General features: G+C 29.6%; 1 protein-coding gene across 4 annotated transcripts in view; it reads right to left on the bottom strand.

Annotated features, from left to right (window-relative positions):
* Positions 1-214: 214 nt before the first annotated feature.
* Positions 215-23,256, bottom strand: part of Cht10 (Chitinase 10) — a 145,330-nt gene continuing 122,288 nt past the window's right edge. For 2 of the 4 annotated variants that reach the window (XM_081739754.1, XM_081739755.1), the window contains exons 34-46: positions 22,699-22,834; positions 22,158-22,300; positions 19,387-19,572; positions 16,527-16,818; positions 15,584-15,765; positions 12,194-12,405; positions 10,209-10,342; positions 9,353-9,564; positions 7,993-8,128; positions 6,015-6,157; positions 4,412-4,597; positions 2,026-2,151; positions 215-1,410 (exon numbers count right to left, since the gene is read on the bottom strand). In XM_081739754.1, the coding sequence (XP_081595880.1) occupies positions 1,252-1,410; positions 2,026-2,151; positions 4,412-4,597; positions 6,015-6,157; positions 7,993-8,128; positions 9,353-9,564; positions 10,209-10,342; positions 12,194-12,405; positions 15,584-15,765; positions 16,527-16,818; positions 19,387-19,572; positions 22,158-22,300; positions 22,699-22,834 (2,247 nt within the window). In that variant the 3' untranslated portion in view covers positions 215-1,251. The remainder of the gene's footprint in view (positions 1,411-2,025; positions 2,152-4,411; positions 4,598-6,014; positions 6,158-7,992; positions 8,129-9,352; positions 9,565-10,208; positions 10,343-12,193; positions 12,406-15,583; positions 15,766-16,526; positions 16,819-19,386; positions 19,573-22,157; positions 22,301-22,698; positions 22,835-23,256) is intronic. The other 2 variants (XM_081739756.1, XM_081739758.1) reach the window with 1 other exon arrangement.

Genomic DNA, 23,256 nt, shown 5'->3' with positions numbered 1-23,256 from the left:
GGCATCTTTGTCTTTGGCTCAGGAGACCCATGTACGATTCGCAGTGGGAGTACATATATACTGAGGTATGATAATTAAATAATACGACTAATTTGATTGAATGAAATAGAAACAAGACAATTAAATGGTACCTGTTTATTTATTTATTTATTTATTCAAACTACATTCCTCCTGAATCGATACAATAGGTGACAGGATCGAGCAATAACTGGAACCATTTCTGCATATCGGTTAACGGAATGTTCTGAAAAGTTGATGTCTCATCCCTTTGGATACCTTGAAGAAGTTATGTTTCGAGAGTCTCCCTTACAACGGTAACTTCAGTTTTGAAAAAAAAAAAAATAGTAACAGAGATATAAATCGAACAAATAGCGAGGATGATTGAGCATACACAACTGCTTTCGTATCAAAATTCCTATACAACTACTACCAGGTACAAGATCGTATTGTCACGAAGCAGGAATCAACTTCCTGATGTTGATTTCACAGGCCGCTCGCGTCGAATCCTTTTCCATAGACGTTTTAACTCACATAAAAACTATAGTGACGGTCGTCCCTCACAGACAGTCGTCATCTAACTCACATAAAAACTGTAATCCCTCACAGAGGAATTCATGGTCGTAACAACACAACAGTATTGTCTTCTTTTTCAAATTTTGCAACAAAACCTTTTTTTTTTTCGTTCAGCATTTAGATGTTTTTGTTGGTTCGTAGCGACATCACTGTTTCGTTCTCCGCAGCAATGGAATGGATTTTACAAAATTTCTATTCCTACAAGCAGTTTCAATTATGTTCCTTGTACAATGCACATTATCATTTTTGATGTTAGGCAACAAATGAGACATACAACCATCCAAAACTAACTTATATCAAGTTTTTATATGATTTTTTTGAAAAATATATTCCTGTTGTAAGCATATACATAAACGGTGAACCAATTGCCTGAAATGTATTTGTGACATGGGTATTCATTTTTGAATACTTTTCCCTTTTGAAATAAATTTTCTAATTCACCACAATCATATTGTATCGTATGGGTTCGAAAATGAAGCTTTTAAGAATGCTTATACAAATTTATTCTCAAAATGAAAAATAAGCAAAGACTCATATCTTAGTATTTTTTTAAAAATATTTATTTACGAAATTGGCACCATATAAAAATGTTATAAAAATTGAACACACCAGTAGTTCAGCAGATATGTTTATGAAACATAAGTATGTATTTTTTTTAAAAAAATAGGATTGAAATGACTAGGTACAATTTGATGTATAACTTCCTCTTCCTCTGAGTTCCCTGTTAAGCGTTTGAAGAAGAGGCGACAATCCACATCCACATTGATTCCTGAAATCATCCAAGTCTAAGGCCCATACCATGCCTCCACCCAGCCTCAAGTCTTTTACAAAATTAGCCTGGAAATAAAAAGACGAATAAGTAAGACTTAACACTGATATTTGTCTGAACAAAGCAGATGATTTTGTCCTTTTGATTTCAATTTCAATTAAAAGGTACTGGAATTAAAATATTTTTAAAGATAGTACAAAATACACAAAAGCTTGTAAGAATGATAACTTCTGAATGCTTGAAAGCTAAAAACAATGATTCAATTTTTCAATACTTAAAGCCTTTAATAAATATTTTTTTTTTCAAGAGCTAAAACATAGGAACGATGACATTTTTTCTCAGTGTCTGATGGTCTATAAGTAACATGACTCACTGTCAGTGCATGCAGTTTCTTTTTTCTTTCTCTTTCCTTCTTTTTCCTTTCTTTTACATTGTCTAGAGATTTTTAACAAAGATAATAATTCATTGTTGTGATTCTAAAGGCTTATAAGTCTAATGACTTGTTTTTCCAGGCCTGAAATTTTAAGGAGTGATGATTTGATTTTTCTGTGTCTAAAGACATCGAGTATTCATTTTTCAATGCTTGAAGGTCTGTATGAATGAAGAACCATCTTTAATCTCTGAAAATCTTTGAAACAATTATTCCCTAACTACTTTACAGATTATTATATAAACAAACATACCTTTCGCTTAATATCATCCACGTCATCATATGAGACCCACTGATTACCTCTGTAAGCATAAGGTCCAATTCTTCCTTCGGGGTCGCGAACTACAGTCCAACCACGATTTTTAGCAAAATCACAAATCTACAAAAGAAAAAATAATGTATATAATCAAATCCGTTTGAAAAATATTGTTTCTGCTAATGACAAAGCTAAATCTTGGTAGTCTAACTCAGATTGCAAAATGTTTTATAAAAGTTGTCTTGAACACGTTGAATATTAATTTACTACAATATAACTGTTCACTATAATTCTTAAACATATAGTGTTCTTATTGTTATTAGAAAAGGAATATATATGCATACAAAATGAACATAACATAATGAATATATATATATATATATATATATATATATATATAGAGAGAGAGAGAGAGAGAGTGGTCGATCCAGCATATGATCATGGGAGAGGCCAAACCATAGTTTGCAGCTTTATCCAGTGTAAAGCAGGATTGAAGACCATTTTATCCAGTGTATACCTGAACGTCAAGGTGGGGGCTATAGCCCCTATACCCCCCTTGGATCCGCAAAATTTCATTATGTTTAAATGTGAAATGAGATTTTGGGAATGTAATATATATTTTGCACAATGGTATACAACAACTGTCTTGTTGTTTATATTAAAAGGGATACCTATATCGAAACTCGCAAAAGTTTTTTATGAATATTTTTCTGTCTTAGGTACTCCATGATTACGGTTTGACAGAGTGTAATATTGGCCTATATATATACAGAGTAAACTATTTCACTTGACAGAACCTTATATCTTCTAGATTAATTGATAAAATACGATAACATTTTGTACGAAGCAGATATCAACAAGGGAAAGTCGTATGACATAATCTGCAATACTACCAAATTAGCAGTGTTTCCAATCCAACATAAATTTGTATTTTTTCAAAGGCACTATCATGTTATTGCATATTTCAAATCTACATATTAAACGAAAACATATAATACCACATTAATACGATATAGTATCACAAGCATCCAAATTTTGGTGACCTTTATAACAGTAACAAAGCAACTGAGACGGCTGGGACAATATATAACCAAAATATTTTAGTGCCGACTATTATGGTCATAATATGATATATTACGAATGAATGGGAACATAGTTACAAGGGATTGGAAGTTTGATTTTTTTAAGAGAAAAAGGGTTTATTTCTAAAAAATTGCTTAGACCAATATCGCAGCTAAGGACATATATGGTTTCCAATATACGAAAAACTCATAATGCCTTTTACTGCCATTTTATATCGCAAACCGTTTCGGAGGTATGAAAAAGATGGGTGAAGATAGTTATACTACTTAAAATGAGTATTTGTGGGAGATATTTAAAATTGTTGTAGCTTTTCTTTGCTCTTATAACATTACAACTATACTTTCTGGTAGTAGTAATTACAACACATTCTTGCAGTTATACAATTTTAAGCAGTGTTGCAAACTTTATCAAAGTTTATCACACTAAAGTTAGATCAATACCAACACCAAAGTCCGACGTCATGTTATTTAGTTCAGTTCAGCATTTTTAATGAAAAAGAGTTGATAAAATAACTACTCTTATTTATAAAAATATCGATTACGCCTTCCCTCAAACAAAAAATACCGCTATGATACTTGCTCGAGGTATTTAAATTGGTTGTAAGATATACAAAACAGAATGAGTCGAAATTTTTAAAAATAAAATAAAAATTTTGAATTCGCTACATCAGCAAAAAATAAATAAATAAATAAATAAATAAATAAATAATAATAATAATAATCCCTTTCTTTCGCATTATTCAATAGCATATTTGTAACAATAGTGACGTGTACGTATGTACATTTAATCTAGTCAAAAATAGTCCGGAAGGTATTTTGTTCTTGATCTTTCAAACGTTTTCTTAATGTTTCAAAAATCCCTCATTGGATATTCATTGATAAACTCAAGAACAATGTTATTCAAATCCGTCTATATTAATTATGGTTAAGAAACAGAAAAGAAATAGCATTATCACTTGTTTAATTTGCCATTTAGAACGAACTAATACACTGCTAGAAGCAAAAATAGAAAAAGAGAAAAATGAATGTGGAGAGCCAAGAGCGAGGGTACACTGACGATATCAGGAAAAGGCAACCATATCAACAGATCAAATAACTGTTACCAAACTAGACAGAAAATTTAAGTCTTTCATCTTGTTCAGCTCCCTTCGCAAAAAAGAAAACATAATAAAAATAAAAATAAAAATAAAATAAAATTAAAATTAAAAATTAAAAATAAGTAATTTAAGTATTGTGATATATTGAAGATTATGTTAAAATGTTTGCCAGGCACTACTACTTTTAAAAACAATAATAATCACCTCATAAAATGCAAGGAAACCACCAGCTCTTGTGAAAGGCCCTGCTTCGCCAGGTCCAATACTTCTGTCACTTAAACCATGTTCTTCTGTATTATACAAAGTAAATGTCTGTCCATACAGGGGCATTCCCATCACTATCTTCTTTCTATCAGCTCCCTTCTGTAGCCAATAGTGAATTGAGAAGTTCTGCAAAGAAAGAGAAAAGCGTTTGAAGCTGTTGATTCAATAAGAAAATTACTTCTTAATAAGAATTAATAAAATCATTAAAGTTTAGGTGACACTGAGAAATAATAAGATATGTTTTCTTCACTTTATTTTCAAACATTCTACAAAACTATATACTTTTTAAAATTTCAATGACAATTTTGCACCAGATGATTCAATCTGTATATTTGTAAGGCATAAGCGAGGAACGTTAATAGCATTTGGAAATACTATTTTCGAAATAAAAAGTTATAGTCACCGATAATAATTACAGAAAGAAAGCCTTCTGAATTATTGTTATTATCCAAACAGAAAGATGAGGAGTTCAACAAATAAAAATGTCAATGTTAAAAAATTCATATTGCAGTACCAGAATCAAGACACTTAAAAGGGGTTGTAAACAGATTGCTGTGCGCAAGGCTTGTCAAAACATTTGATATTCAAGAGTTTGAGATTCATTTTAAAATATAATATAAAATAGAAATAGTACTCTGAAGATTTTGAATTAGAAAAAAAATATCACAAATATCTTTTTTTGTAAATTAATAATCAAAATTAATTTATACCTGCCAATTACATCTGCAGAAATATGGTTAGTTTTCCAATCGAAGCTATAATATTATGTGCAATTGATGACAGTTGTTTTTAATTTTTTCTCTTTATATTCATTTCTCACCATTTTATCCATATTCCATTGAAATTTACTTTTCAAATTGTCTTGAGAAACTTTAAAAATTTAGACATAAAAATTTGAAAAGATCAAATCATTACAAGATTTCCAAATACAAGTAAACATTTCATGAATTCTTAATTGATTCTGTCATAATATTTGTTAAATAGAATCAGAAATACTATGAATTAAAATGAATACGATGTAACTACCACAAGAAAGCATCAAATGTTAGATGAAATGAAATTATGAAACTAAAAGAATAAGGAATATTCTTCGTCATCATTTCAAGCAGTTAATCTAAGGAGTATTCTTTGTCATGATTTAAGCAGTTAACCAATTGTTGCTTGTATGTCTAGTTCTGGTTCTAGTTATCTCCCTTTTGGGAGATTTATAAAGAAAGTCCCGGCCTTATAGGCCAGTGGACTGCTTCACTAAATTTGTTTTAATTGTTTTTGAAAACGTAGATTTGTATAAAATGGCGCTTTTCAACATGGACAAATTCGCCTGTTCTAAGTAAATTTGTTTTCACACAATTTGTAAAATTACTTGGGAGTTAACGGCTCAGGACATATAAAAAAGATGTAATAATATATAAAAATTGTAAAGAAACTAAATTTTGTCAAAATTTAAAATTATGTACAAATTCACAATTGCACAATTGAAGGAGCATGATACTCCAGGTGTAAAGATGTTCGTCGCCATCTTGTTCCCCCTGCTTGTACTTACAGCATTAAAGTAGTCGAATACATCTCCAGGGTAATAATACAAAGGAGCTAGATGACCAGTCATTTTATCCCAATGCCCATGAAAATCGTATGTCATCACAGCTATCCAGTCCAAATATCTGTTTAAGACAGGAACATCATATCCTGCAACAACAAAAATAATTTTATCGTAACTTACGTAAATTGAGAAGTATCCAAGAAATTATTGATAAATGTTTTGGTATGGATTTAAACCATATTATATACTAAATTATATTTCATACATTACATAAACTAAATTATATACAACAATGGTAGTAACATGAACTGTGTTATTTTAAATGTATAATTTATTATGATCTTACACGACATATATTATGAACTTACAATTTTCCGATTGTAAATATTTTTTTCTTTTAAAAAATGGTTAATATTTTGTCTCCCTAAACTGCACTAGTTAATAGTGAAAAATTAATAATAATACTTGATAATCCTTGAAGTAAGTCTTCATAAATTTTACTACACTATCATTTTCATAAGGGTTAGTACAAATATATTTTACTGCAAGCATCGCTCGTTTAAAAATTAGTTTGGTTACAAATAATAGGAAGGTAAGTCTTAGAAATCAATGGACTAGGAAAGAAACAATGAGGGAGAATAAATCCAAATCTTAAGAGATGAGAACATTACGTATATAATGTAAAAAAAAAAGATTTGTTCTTCCTTATCGTCCCTTTTCCTTTCTATCAACTGCAAAAATTCGTGTTTCTATTATTTATAACCCAAACCAACCCGCTAACAATACTTACAATAAAGCAAATGAAAATTACAGTATATTAACGTTCACCAAGATTTCTTTATTAGGATTATCATTTATGTTATTTATTTTTAATACACTTATCCGTTGTTTAACTTACAAGGATGATTATTCACAATTTTCTTAATAAAATTTTCGATGTTTAAACTTTAATTACTTTTCTATACTGTCATGATTTGTTCATATATGTTAATATTATGTATAATATCAATGATTACACTACTCAAGTAAAGCATTGTCTCCAGGAGTTGATAGTACAATTGTAGACTACATGTATCTATACTGTCAATTTGAATACCAAATGTTAGCACTGAATTCTATCAAAATATTGTAGAAATAATTTGGGATTATTTCCTTTTGTAAACAATTGTATTCAATACATGTATTGCAATAAATTACAATTAAGGATATTATGATGAATTATAAAAATTATTCACGCAATTCCTTTTAGATTAGAATATTAAACATTTAATATATTTGGACAGTTTCATGTTTCAAAATCTTTAGTTTATAAGAAATTTAACCGATGACAGATCTACTTTGAAAGAATATTCAGAGAAAAAGAAAAAATGGCGGAGGTTCATATAACGTTGCTATTATGTATTGAGTGTATGTTTATTTATGGTACAACTTATTTTCATAAGAACAAACTATATACACAATTCTATTATTTTGTTCTTTATAATTTTGTGAAGTTTCATTGTAACTAACAGAAAAAAAGAAAAAGAAAAGAAAAGAGAAGGAAAAGTTCGAAATAATTTTACTATCTTTTAATTACAAAAGAAAGATTTTAGAAGAATCAGAAACTATTATTTACAATTTGAGAAAAGTTCTCCCCATTGGTCTAGTGGCTAACACGTGCGCTTTTGGTGCACGGTGTTCCGGATTTGATTCCTTGTAAAGAGCCTTGAAAAATTTGAATTCATTGTGGTGGTTCCTTAAACTGTAGATCCATCTTATATAGCTTTGGTACTGATAAGGATATTGAACTCCAACTAACCAAATCAATTTTAGAAATAAAAAGAATATAATCATAAATGATATATTCAGTTAATTTAGATAAGATAAAATATGTTACTTTACGAACATCAAAATTTCAAGATAAAAATGACTATTAAATGCAAATCTATAAAGCATTTTAAACAAATTTCCATACCACAATTTTAAACAACATCGAACTTACCTGCATCAATAATAACTTTGCTAGGTGAAACTGCTGCTGATAATAACCAACCCCTTGGTCTAAAAGCTGCACTTAGTTCCCGTACAAAAGCTGCAAATCCGTCCTTATCTGAATCTGGTCCTATATTACAATTTACCTATAAATAGATAGCAAATGTTTAAAATAGTACTATCACATAAATGATTTTCAGAGTTATATAAGAATCATAAGCAAGCATATTGAACACCAATACTTAAAAATGTTTCTTACTTGTTGATATGAGAATTAAGAGAAAATATATTCTCAGACATTATATATCTCTTGTTATCACGACTAACAGTTGATGTATCTTTTATTTGCATTTTCTTTCATTTATTCTTCAGTGTTTCATTATGCTTTTTATCCGGAGTCGCTGATGTTAAAATAATAATAATAATAATAATAATAATAATAATAATAATAATAATAATAATAATAATAATAATAATAATAATAATAATAATAATAATAATAATAATAATAAATGATGTTTTCAGCTTATAATGAACTCAGTTTATCAAAACAATATATTTTAGGTGTATATTTTAAATCACCTGATGATCATTTTAGTGGAATACCTGTCAATTCGGTCAGAGATCTGTTATGAATTGAAGGGTTGGATGCAAAAACCAGTTAGGTCATCTTTTAGCGAATTTGAAATTTTCACACGTTCCACTAGGGAAAAGAAAAACACTCTACATTGTGTGCAAGAATCATGTGGATCCAATGATTATATTCAGTGTTATAATGTAAAGGAAGTACCTACATACGAGTACAATGTTCATCGTGAAGTTAGAGCAAGAAGCAGACAGCTGTGGAAAAATTTCTAAAAGTTGACTTACCTAGTTCTTGAATTCAACCCTTCAATTGTTGATCTTGATTTAAATAAGGCTTGTTATTTGAAAATGAAATATTTCAATTTAACGTCCCACAATTATGCCCTGTAAGCTAAGGGAGACGATTATTAGGGTAAGTGAATGATGATGAAAAAACTGGTGAAATGAGAAAGTGGAAGGAAACGGGAGTACTCCGAGAAAATCCACGGACACAATGTTGTCCACCACAAGCTTACTTGATCGGGATAAAAACCAGGAACTCCACGCACCAGAGATAAGCGCTCCACCACTGAGCCACAGTGCCTCCTGTTTTTTTATTTGAGGAAAAAGTATTAATTATATTCCTTAAGAATAAGATAAGTATTATAACTACATTATGTAGCTTGACTTTTTTTTTAATTCACAAAAAAATTCTTACTATAAAGCTATTCTGCAACCTATGCATCTGTTTAAACCTATGTAACCGTTAAATTATCTGACAATTATTTTAGACATCAGTAGCTTACCTGCCAACATTTCGGGTATTCCCAGTCTAAATCAAGGCCATCGAAGTTGTTAGCTTCTATGAATCTTATTACATGATTGATAAATCGGGCTCTAGCTCCAGGACTGTTTACAAGCCTGCTGTACTTATCTCCTGCCGAATCATTCCACCCACCAAGAGCAATCAAAACTTTAATTCCTAGTTTTTTCAGATCTGTGACTTGCTTGTAGAAATCTGTGAATATTAGAATAAAAATATTATATTAAAAACAAATATACTAATTAAATGGGAATATGTATTTATAGTGGAATTGCAACTAAACTCTCTCTCTCTCTCTCTCTCTCTCTCTCTCTATATATATATATATATATATATATATATATATATATAGATAGATAGATAGATAGATAGATATAGATAGATAGATAGATAGATAGATAGATAGATAGATAGATAGATAGATAGATAGATAGATAGATAGATAGATAGAAATAGATATATTGTAATCAATAGCACGTAATGCATATGTAATACTATGTACTGCTAAGAAAGCAGACATGAAAGGTTAGTATTTTAGTTTCATAATCGAAAGGCCTTAGATTCGAGTTCTGTGGCAGGCTATTCTGACTTGAATTTTCCTTAGTTTCTTTAAGTAAATGCAAGGATAGAGCCTTCGTACAGTTACTTACCTAATCGCTTTCAGGCCCAAAATTACTTCTCTACTTTCCAGTTGCGGTCTGTATTGAAACATTATATATATATATATATATATATATAACATCTTGTTTAATGGTAAGAAAATATTACTTTTCTTTTTGTTAAGAACATAATAACATAACTTTATCCATTACAAAGATATATCAAGAATATTTACTTACCATTATCAAGGTCAGCCCAAGTGTCATGAGGTTTGATTGTCAATGTTCCTCCATCCAAGACAGCAAAGCCATAAGCAATGTGAGTACATAAAGAAGGATCAATATTTTTCGGTGAATATTTTCCAGCACCTTGTCTGTAAAATAAGAAAAGATTGTAACATCTAAATTTACTCAAATTTTAAAAGAGAATTCAAGAATTACCTGCATCGTAAGTATCACATATGCAGTGTATTTTCTACGTATTGATGATAAAATACTCTGGTTTGGAGTGATTTCATTCTTAGTTTTTCCATTCAATAGATTGAGTATAGTTCTCATATACATTTTTAACATGCTTATATTACAATAGATATCAAGATGAAAATTCTACTAAATATAATAAAATGAAATATCTTAATAACTCTCGAAAAGGTAGCTTTTATTATGTATTATTATATTTTCGTCTCTGGAGATACAGATATCATCAAGTTAAGACGTTAAGACGTTATGAAGTCGTTATATAAAGTTAAGACGTTAAATTACATTTCAATAATTTAACAGGTAACTGAAGTTTATATATATATATATAAGTATTTTGTTTACAGAAAAGTTTGAATAATATTTTCTTTGGATCGTGTTGTTTGTTGCGTTTGTTTAAAAATGTTTTTTCGCTTGCTATTTAGAGGAAATATATCAGTTCTTAAATTACTTGCAGATGAAAATTTTGGTAGACTCTATAGCCCAAATTCAGTTTATACTTATATTACCTACGTTCGTATTTAATGTCAATTTTATGAGGAATATTTTAAACATCTGTCTTTCTGTTGTAGAAAATCTTCCAAATAACTTTAGTATGTTTAGTAGGACAAATATTTAGATAATCAAGTAGGCGCGCACCCCAAAATTTTTTTGTTTGGGCAGTCCAATACTACAAGATACTACATCTAGTAGTATTGAACAGGTATTATTCTGTACCCGATAAGTAATTGTAAAATACTTCCACCTATATTTTCAGAAAAAAATATAACTAGATTGTTTTTATAGGGGAAAGAGTACAGATAAAGTGTAAAATCAAATGTTCATGCTACATCAATCATTTCTCCGTTAAACAAGTATAGTTTTATTAAGAAAATGTACAGATGTATGTTCAATTAGGAAGTTTATTAGGAGAGAAATAGAGTATTATTTATTTAGCACTTATTTCATGTTTTTGATCCACGAAAAACAATATTAAACATAGATCTAAATAATTTGGATAAGAAATCTTTGATGCATATACGTGTTTCTTTTTCTTTCTTTCTTTCTTTTTTCTTTTTTTTTTCTCCTGCAAGAAATTTAAGAACTAAAAGTTGCTCTCTGAATAAGGACAGAAACATGTTTTAGAACAACTGAAGTTACTGCATGATTAGAAGAAAATATTAATGAAACTTTATTGTAAATGGTGTACTTTTACTTGGTTGTTGATACATTACTTAAGTTTTGTTGTTTACTTAGGTTACTTACTTAGGTTACTTGTTAGCTTACTTGTTTACTTAGGTTAGCTGTTGATATGTTAAAATGTATCCAACGTAAGTATTACCAGTATGATATACGTGGTTAGACACAGATAGAACTATTGAAGTAGTAAGAAAATGATTCCAGGTGAAGAATTACTAAGGTATTTTATTATATTACATTATATAGCCTTTCTGTATGTAAGAGTAGATCTAAACTTCACATGGAATATTCGCGCCAACGAATGGCTTATTTACGTCCTATCCACTCATATTTTTACAAACCTGTATTAGTTATTACTGCAAGGAGTTTAAGTGTGAAAGCATACACTTTTGGATTTATGATCTATTTGGTTAATTTATTTTGAAGTTAAAAGAAATTTCATCAGACTGAATTGGCATTTATTTAACTTGGCCATTTCGCTCCTTTTGCCTCACAGTTAATCTAAGAATTACAAGTTGTATGAAATAGAGAATGGCAATACAAAGAACGGACTAAATTTAAGTTCCTACCTGTACCAAGCCCAATTTGTAAAATAGCAGACTACTTTGTATCCAGAATCGTCAGTAACAGGAGATGGTCTATACGACTCAGTTGTTGATGAAGGAGCAACAACTTCTACACTCACTGCTTGTTCTGTGGATGACTCCGGTGGAGGAACGCTTGGCGACACTACTAGCGAATCTTTTGAACAATCAGTATTTTCAGGCCAATCACAATGGTCCTATTTGGAAAGAATATGTAATTTAAATTAGTAATACAAACCTCCATATTAAATCAGGAAAAGGTCTACGTAACTTTAATATTTCACATAAACAGTATGTTATTATGGACATTTTATTGAGTAAAGACTGTATGTATATTTGGACATTTTATTGAGTAAAGACTGAGGAAATATGTGATCATTTATGAAACATAAAACCATACGAACGGAACTACATATTATTAAACACATTTTCTCTTAAAACTAAGTTGAATACACTTGAAGTATGCTTGTGTAATCATTTTAAAACAATTGAGATATTATCTCTTTGTTTAAGTATCTAATCATATTTAACGATTATTATTATTACTGTTTTCTTGTATAAAAAATAAAGTTTTATATATTTACTGCAAATCTAGAAAAATTAAATAACTTTAGATAAAGATATAAAGGGTGAAGTGAATGATGAAGTTACTCGAATTGGAGATCATCTACCATTAATTGAATTTCCATCCAATCTTTAGGATGGCTAAAATTACTTTTAAGAACACTTATGCAAAACTTATTTATAGTAATTATATGTATATAAGAAAGCAACCTTGTAAATAGTTAAAAGATCTGTATTATGTTGATGATGACACATATAGCCGTGTGCACCAACGAAGTTTAAACGAGCGTTCACTCAAACGCGTTCAACATTAAACTTTCAAGTTTAAACGTGGCTCCAGAACTTTTGTTGCACCATTGAAAGTCGAAGTTCAGTACATCTCGTTTAAGTAAACTTCGGTCAATTTGTAAAATCGACTCTGATTGATTGTCGTCTTTTGCGTCTAATCTTCGTTTAACAAAGTAACAAATGAAGAAAGCATAAAAGCATACCGCTTGCTGGTCTTTTTGACTTTCGAGATTGTGTGCATAGAGTTGTGAGTAGTCTTAATTTTAGTGATCGTAATTGTGATGGAAAAAATAATGAAACCACGAGCAAAAAATTTCTCCAAACACGAGAAATGTATTGTAATTTCGTTAGTGGAAAAATGCAAAGACATTATTGAATGTAAACGGACTGATGGGGATGGAAGGTTCCAGTTACATAAAAACGCAAAACGTACTAAATAATTAGCAAGCAATTTAAAGGTGAAACACAATTGTTTCTTTTTGTTGGGAAACTTAGCACGATCCGCTCGGGAGAGTAATACTCCGTGAAGTACGTTTTTTTGTGCGCTACCCTAGCCAGATGTTTCAAATTGGTCACAAAATTTATATCATGGGGTTCAAGATGGAACAAAACGAGACCTGCGGGACTTCTAACCCGTTCTTCCTCCTACTACTACTTATCTGCACAAAAGTAATTAAATCACTTTTTCGAGTATTATTTTCATCTTATTTTAATGCAAAAAGTGTTATAATTTTTTTTTAAATTAAAAAACTTTTCTTGGGCCGAGTTTGAACCCACGCCAAAAGAGGTTTCCGTTACTAGCCTGTAGCGCTAGCATGCTCGGCCACGAGAACCGACACAAGCACATTTTTGATTTCTGCTATATATATGCAACGTGGCAAGAAACGGATAACGCCAAGCAATCAGAACCGCGTATTTTGTTTCTCCTTCCGGGACTATTACTCTCTCAAGCTAGTCCTAAACTTAACTGCTCTTCAATATTCTTCAACAACATTGAAACTGAAGTTTTATTCAACCGAAATCTTTTTTGAAAATCTTCCTCGCTGAACATTTCAAATGGATTACAACGATCTTTCATTACTCAAGATTACTTTCGGACATTGTGTGCACCACAATAACAAATTCCACTAATACTACAGACTGACTTGGATCAACGAAGTTTAAACCTCCAAATTTGGTCGTTCAAGCTAAAACCAAGTTTATTCACCATTCGACCGAGATTGAACCTTGAACGTTGTTGCTGCAATAGACATTTTCACCAAGCTTGGTTATGACTCTCGTTTAACAGTTGAACTTCGTTGGTGCACATCGCCAATAATTACATATTTATTACACATCTCTTAAAAAACACACATTAGCATGCAATCATTTGATATAAATAGTGCCATCTATATAAAGCAAAGTATATATATATATATTATTCAATTCTAATGTATTTTAATTACCTATATGTGAGGAGTGGTTACGTCTGATATCGATTAGTAATACTTTCCCGATACTGTTTCACATAGAAGACAATTTGTCATTACATAAATAAGATATGTAACAAAAACGGTTAGATTTTTTCTGCATTCTCAGTTACCACTAAATTTTCTATCTTTTGGCAACCCGTGACCAACAAGGTTTGGAGACTTCTCATTTATGTCAACTGGGAAGAAGTCTTATAATATTATAGGCTATAATTTAAATTTAATAAAATATAGCTATATGCTAAACACTTTCCGTTCCTATAATGTGTCGTGTAAGTAAAACAAAAAATAAATAAACACACATAAACACGCACATAAAAGTGTATTTAAGGAGATCAAACACAAATGCTTTCACTAAATACTAATTTTAATTGTAATAATAACGTTGAGTAATACTAAATTTGATCTTCAAAGCATGTAAACTTCAACAGACATTTCCGTGTAAGTTAATGTGGTTTGGATTTCACATTAAGCTGTCAGTCCACGTTTTACATAGCCTCGGTGCTGAAAAGAGATGTTAAACTTCAAATTAACCAAATGAGACAATTTAGCGTAACTTTACTTAAGGATATTATCCCTGTGCTCTCCCTACTTATTCACACTTTTCAAAACATTGCAAAATTCAATAATAGTATGTCTGTATAATTTTTTACTGCTAATGCTACTCAATTGCAAAAAAAAATTGTATTGTTGATATATTCCCCATTCTGAAAGAATGTGTCCTCAAATTAATTAATTAATGACATCACTGACTTAGGCGACTAACTGAGCAAGAATGAAAACCATCCCAAGCACATTGATTAGTCTACTAACAAGTAAGTAGTATTTTGTACTATCTAGAAAATTAAGCTGATAAATTATATTATTACTTGATATATGCAATATTTTGAAAAGAAAATGAAAAGTGACAATAAGATTGACGAATATCTTTAACGATAGGTTTACATGTAGTCAAGTGGTCACTTAATAAACAACTTAAATAGTACAAGTATGTGACATAAATCTAAAATAAATGCAACGATATTTATTTTTTTTAACAATGAGCATTTATTACCTTATTCCAGTTGAGTCCAGGAGGACAGCTTTGCTCCATTAATCTTCCATATTGACAAATATAATATTTAGAACAGTCTGTTTCATGAGGTATGTATTGCTGCCGTCCATCACAGCTAGTTTCAGTCTTAATTGTATCAACGTGCTCAATTAGCTCTGGGTGAGTAACACGATCTTCTGAATCTGTAAATTAAAATAGCAAATATATGACTATGAGATCAATAAGATTTCCAATAGTTTACAGAGAGTTTTAGAAAGAGTAGTAATTGAAATTATTTATGAAAAATTGTGATTGTGAAGAAAATTGAATATTGCATAGAAATTCGTGAAGTTTTTAATTTTTGAACACAGAGTTAGTAGTAGAGATTCTCTTGAAAATATAGTGCTCTCGAAATGAAATGATATATTTAAACAAGTAATTAGTGAATAATTTTCATCAACCTAACATATTTTCAATTGCTCACAGCTAATTTTCTATATCAATTATTATGAAAAAAGTTTGGAATTTTATTGATTAAAGACAGAAAATACGTGATCATTTACGAAACATAAAACCATACGAACGAAACTACATATTATTAAACACATTTTATCTGAAAACTAGGTTGAATACACTTGGAGTATATTTGCTTAAACATTTTAAAACATCTAAGATAATATTTTCTTTTTGTTTACATATTCAACAATATTTATATCAATACATATCCAACAGTATATCAATATCAAAATGAAAAGTAATATTAAAAACCGGATAAGTTCATCTTAATATTTCCTAAAATTAAAAACAAACTGCTCCTATCATTTTACGACACCTAAAAAATTCAGCCAGAGTTATGATTTAAGAAAAGAACTATCATGTTATTTGAAGGTAGTCTATTTTCCCTTATAACAATTCCATAATTATGTAATTGAAATTCTTATTTGTAATTATGCACGATACTCACTATCTCTTAAATGGCACTTAGGATCAGGTACAGGATAATTTCTCAGAACTCTGTTGATAGTTTTTAACAAAGGATATGGTTCACAATTGCACACATCTCGGAAGTCATCTAGATCAAGAGCCCAAATCATTCCGCCTCCAAGACCCATCTTCTTGATGTACTCCGATTTATAACGTATCATGTCGATATCATCAAATGATACCCATTGATCTCTCAAATAAGCATATGGGCCCATTCGTCCTTCAGGATCACGCACAACTTTCCATCCTTTCTTCTGAATATTTGTACATATCTTAAATGACAAAATTTACAAGATAGTTAAAACTAATGAAAGACAGATAATTTATAGGTTTAAATTTCAGAAAATACTAGTTTAATTCTTTGTACGGCTGAAATGAAAATTAATAGTTTTTAAACGAAAATTATATTATTACAATTATCAATTTTGATAATATTGTTTGTGTGTTATAAAAATTATTTGGTTCATCTTATTATACACATATAGATAACACTCAGTTTTGTTGAAATAATCTCAAGTTACTTAACTCCGCAAGTACATACCTCTGTTTTCTGAATTACGAAATACATACTGGAATCCAAAGATGTTATAAAATAGAGGATCGGCCTATACAACAAAATTATGAAGCCATACGTCATAGTTTCGCCACTCCCATCTACCCACTCCGCTCAATAAGATCGCAATGTTTTGAGCTAACATTTATGGCGGAAACGAGAACAGCCAATCAGACGTGCCGATGCTTGTTTCTTTTTGGCTTCATTGAGTTAATAGGATGAAGATACATATGGGCAAATCCTCAATAATATAACATTCTAGCTCTAATCAGTGGGCTCATAAACAAAAGTGATTGTTTTTAGTACAGTATAAACTTGTAGCTAAGTCCCTCATTAACACTTGAATATTACCATAAGAAATCACTTACGTTCTAATAGCTTTATTCTAAAAACAATTAGAAAGGGAAATGGGCATAAGAGTAGAAATAAACATCCCAATTGTTGAAGTCCACAGAGCTCCAATTTGTTATATTTGGAAAATATATTGATGCTTAATATGCAACTGACTCAAGTTTTAATTGTTGACTTCTATTAAAAATAATTTTAAATTAGAAACTTTACAAATAACCATAGAAACTCTTGTTTACTCTTATGCTAAATCCTTTAAATTATTGTAAGTGTTTTAGAGGCATTTACCGTGATAATTTGGGTAAGTTTCAAATATTTTTCGTTGTAAATAGCGTTTTGCTTTTAGTAATTGTACTATATAAGACTTCTTTACAGCTAAGTGCAGGCATTATATTACTAACAAGATCTGACATCTGTTGCAGTTGATTGTATAAAAACTCAACAAAATTATGATACAAAATATATAGTTTACTTTTTATACCAGGTTCTCAGCAAAAGCTTCAGGATTAATTTTTCGTTAGTTTTCAGGATCTTTCAAATTATGTTATTCTGGTCAAAAATATACTTATTACATATAAAATAATCAAAATTACATTTTAATAACTACTAGTAGACAAAATTATTGTCCTATTGACCGAATATATATGTATTATCACATGCTTATATCCTAAATGTGAAAGCTACAACTAAAAAAATGTATAATTGACACATATTGTAACATTCAAAGATAACAAAGATTTAACTCGCTTAATGCGTCCAATAATTACGTAAATTTAGTATATTTCTATAATTATTGTTCCCTTCATATGATCAACAAACACAAGCTTACGATAGTCAAAACTTTAGATTAACAATTCTCACAGAAATGTGTACTAGATGTAATTACAATACGCAAAACTTTATCATCACCAAATAATGCAATATTTAGGCAAAGCACCGTATTTAGGTTAAGATAGAATTGCGATTTGTAAAAAAAAAGGTTTTACAAAATTAGGCATTAATATGGAAGTCAATATAAAAAATCAACAGCTTCACTAATAAAATTAAAAGTATCTAATTGTTGTTTAAGATTTCACAGATACTTTGCACCGAGATTACACCTGAAACTTTATTAACAAATAACCAACGCAGCGTAAGATGTGGCCACTCTGACTACTAGGGAGCAGTATATGGAACATGGTGTATTAATTAGTTTTAATAACTATGGCTTGTAAATACAAGTTTGTATGTAATTCAATATATTTTTTTCTGAATTTAGAGATAGTGTGGAACCAGAACTTAGTATTCTACAGGCTGTATTTGTCAGATAGGAGCAAATAAATTTACAATGGGTAAGAATATACTAAAAATAAAGCAGAAAGACATCACATTTCCAAGCTTGAAGTTTTTCTTTCTCTTCCCCTTTTTTTTATTATTTTTTAATCAGATTAGGGTAACAGCATTTGTTGAAACCATTATCAGATTAAAATAATTGCTGGACGCATTTGATGAGTTAAACATTTCCTTTCTCGTAATCAGGTTGGCAGTTATTTTGGTTTCCATATGCCTATGTTGAAATTTTTTATAGTTCTTGCTTAGAATAAAATGTAGATGTATTTCCATTATATATGAATGGCTGGTAATCAGTCTCGATGTCCATAATTTGATCCTAGTAAATGAACAGTTTACAGTCTAGAAATCCACAGTAAAATACTTTTGAAGTGAATTTTAATTAATAAAGATGAATTTTAGAGTTAATCTCATATTTTATTTATTCTTATTTATTATATTAAATTTTAGTTAATATTTCGCATACAGAACATCTTAGAACTGAAACTCTCTTAATACTTTCATAAGCGAGATCAAATACTTTATAATTTGAGGAACGAGTTATAAGTTTTATAAGATACCATAGAAACAGTTGTTACAAAATATTTATAATAAAGGCATTTTTAAATACCTCATAATAAGACAAGAATCCTCTGGCTCTTGTGTATTCTCCTGCTTCTCCTCCTCCGTAAGTGGGAGCATTCAAGCCATGGTTTTTGACGTCTGCCAAAGAAAACGATTGACCATACATTGGCATGCCCATCACTATCTTTTTCGGATTTGCTCCTTGCTCAATCCAGTAGTGAATAGAGAAATTCTGCAAACAAATATTGTAATTAATACAAATAATAAATAATGAAATTTTTCAGTTCTACACTTAATTAAATACTCAAATGTTCCTCTTCATAAAATTTTCTTAGTCAAATGACTTGATACGCATGCAGATATATCTATTGCTTTACTATAAATGTCATGGAGAGCACTTTAAAATACATTTTAGACAAATTCTTACAACACAAATAGTAATTACGAAATTAAAAATATTACGTTGATTTTCATTAGTGAAAATTTCAATGTTCAATAGTCATTAAGTGTTAAAAAGTCTATTTTTACAAAGTACAATTTGATTTTAATCTTGTTCAACTGAGTTTTTTTTAATATAATGTACGATGAAAATTATATGTTAAAAAAGTATAATTTTGAAGACAAAAGTGTGACTTATTTCTCTCTTATCATTCGCACTTAACCAATTCTAATCTCTTCTTTCTTGTATGAAGCAAATATAAGAATCACATGTAGTTTTTTTCTAACTATAGTTTATAATGATGTATGTACTTGTCATTACAAAATTACTTGGTCGCAATTTAGAATAAATAATTATATTTTGTTGATTATTTATTTGCAATGATATATAATAACGAATCTTTAAAAACTTCTGCACTTGTGAAAAAATTCAGACTGACTTGTGTATTAGATGTAAAAAGTTAATAATAATGGAACTAAACTAAAACTAAAATTGCTGACATCACAATCCTTAAAGAGCCAAGATTGGCCAGATGAGTGAAACAGAAACACACGCACAAGTCATATACAAAGAAGATAATACCTTGATTTGCCACTAATCAATATGAGGAAGAAAAATTATGCATATATAAAACTTTATAATAAAATAGTAGAACTTTCAGCTCCCAAATTAAATTTCAACAAAATATACTTTTATTTACACCTACATTCAGGGTGAAAAAAAAATTGTTGAATTTTTTGATTTAAATCGACTTTTTTAAATTTAAATCAAATCCTTCTCCTCATATGATATAAGTAGCGAACTAAAGAAAAAACATTAGGAATTAGTATTAAATGTTAATTATGCCATTTAAGTGAAAGTATTGCGGTTGAATTTTGAATTAATCCCCAATTGTTAACCTATTTCAATCCCAAACAATGTTTCTTAAGCATTAACAACATTTTTTTTTTCACAAAAGTTACTGATATTTGGCAGGGATATATTTTTAAAAAATCGAAACTAGCTTACGGCACGAAATACATATAAAATACATAAATTTCGCCTAAAGTTGTAAAATCTAAAAGAAAAAAGAAAAAAAGTAAGTTTCGGAGAGGGGATCGAACCCGCTCTAAATACGCCCCTATTATCTAGGAACAAACAAACAGATACGCACAATGGAATACACAAAAGAATTTTCGTCTTAAATGTCGATGGTGATTTCCCGGTTGGAATAGTTAACGATTTAAAAACCCTATGTTACGAAGTGAAGAAAACAGGATTACCCCGTTACCCGTTCAAAACGGAATTTTTCCTAGTCATCCTCTGCATAACATTCGTTTTCATACTATGCTTTACATACATTTGAGTCTCATTTATTATGATTATTATCTTTCATAATCGAAATAACAGAACAGAAACGAGATTTTACTTATTTTCACTTTAAATTATTTCGGAATTTGATTTAAATTAACAACTTTTATTTAAAAAATCAAGTGATTTAAGTCAGACTGATTTAAATCAATCTACCACCCTGATATATATATATATATATATATATATATATATATATATATATATATATATATATATATATATATATATATATATATATATATATATATATATATATAGCTGAATTTGAGATAAAAGTACTTTTACTCTGACTTTTACTCTGCTCGTTTAATTCCACGTTGGGAGCTAAATTTTTAAGTAATATGGAACCACAATAGTTGAGAATTTAAGTTGTGAATTATGAGCTGATGAGTGTCAAAGATTTAGCATTATTAAATTTGCTAGAGTAAGGGTAAAAAATTAACTTGTTACCTAAATGTTAGAGTGAGGGCCGTTTCTTCCATAACCACCAATCATTTTAATCAATTTTTACGTTAAAATGACTATAATACAAAGCATATAAAATGACTACATTACTTCTAACAAAACTAAGTGTTATACATCCAGGTTTACACTTCAAGATATAAAATTTCAATTGAGATGAAGAAAGATGTTAGTTTGACGTTTTAAGTTGTAACATTAACATTTTGATGAGATTATTTAGTTGTGATTATAAAAGAAAGAATTTATGGTATCTGTTTATGTTTATAGTTAAGTAACAAGCATATCAAGTAATGAAATGTTAATAATGAGTCGTGGTACGTGTATCACGATATTACAGTAAACAAATTAATGTTTATGTTTGTGTGACTGTTATGTTTTGATTACAACTAGAATTGGTAACTCACAGTGATAGAAGCTACTGTAAATACCACTACGATTGGACAACTTATATCTTCCGTAGATATATGTGTTGATTTAAACTATTATAAAAATGAATATTGGAATTCAATATTTTAAAATTCTAATAATCTATTACAAAGTCTTTATTAGTTAGGAATACTCACAGCATTGAAAGTAGCATCAAAATCTTCAGGGTGTTCGTACATAGGAGCCACATGACCTGTCCTTTTGTCCCACTGGCCATGGTAATCATAGGTCATCACAGCAATCCAATCCAGATACCTTGATAATGTAGGCACATCATATCCTACAAAAGAATATGAATATATAGCAAGTTTAATAATTATATATATATATATATATATATATATATAATAAGTGTTGCAATGATTATTACAATACGTTCCAAACATGCTTTGAGATATAAGTTTAGGATATTGTTACAAAATTATAAACTAAATAATACATAATAAATATTGCTTTTCAAGATCTAAGTAATCGTAAGTCCTTAACAAGCATGTTAATTGAGCTTTGGTACTACGAAAACTAAGCACCACAACATAATAGCACCAATATTCTTAGAGTTGTCTGGTAAAACTTTGTACAGGCGTCTGTGACTAAAGCGAGAACGTTAATTCATTATACATTATATAAAACCCTACCTACATTAACATCTATAACGTATTAAAAAAATGCATTCTGTACCTGCATCGACAACTACTTTGCTTGGTGATACCGCTGCAGTAAGTAGAAGTTTCTTTGGCCTGAAAGCTTCTCTCAACTCTCTCACAAAGGCAGCGAAAGCTGGTTTATCAGATTCTGGTCCTTTCCTGCAGTCAACCTGTAAATACAGAAACATTCAATGCTTTCATATTTACTTTTAGATTCGATTTTGTTAATCCAAACTACAGTACGTGAAGAAATAAAAGGAGAAGACGTGAAGAAAAAACTAACTCTTTGGTTTAAGAAACTCTCTAAGTTCATCTCCGCAGAAATAAAACTCTATCCTATACCAAGGCAAGACATATATTTCTTATCTCCTTAAGGCTATATTTTTCTTCAGTCTTCTTTTTGACTTATCTAAAGAATCTTTCTCTGGAGTTTCTTAACTAAACTTCTTATGCACCCTGCTTGTAAATCCTGTAAAACCATGAAACTTACTTAACTCAGACGTCTCGTTTCTATATTCATTTCACTTATATTTATTAATTTACATTCATGACATATTTCTCGATATTATTCATAATATATTTCTCAATTTTA

The sequence above is a fragment of the Thermobia domestica genome, chromosome 15, assembly GCF_964235325.1.
Source record: "Thermobia domestica chromosome 15, izTheDome1.hap1.1, whole genome shotgun sequence".
NCBI classification, from domain to species: domain Eukaryota; kingdom Metazoa; phylum Arthropoda; class Insecta; order Zygentoma; family Lepismatidae; genus Thermobia; species Thermobia domestica.
Note: the sequence above shows the minus strand (reverse complement) of the source record. Positions and strands in the feature narration are given on the sequence as shown.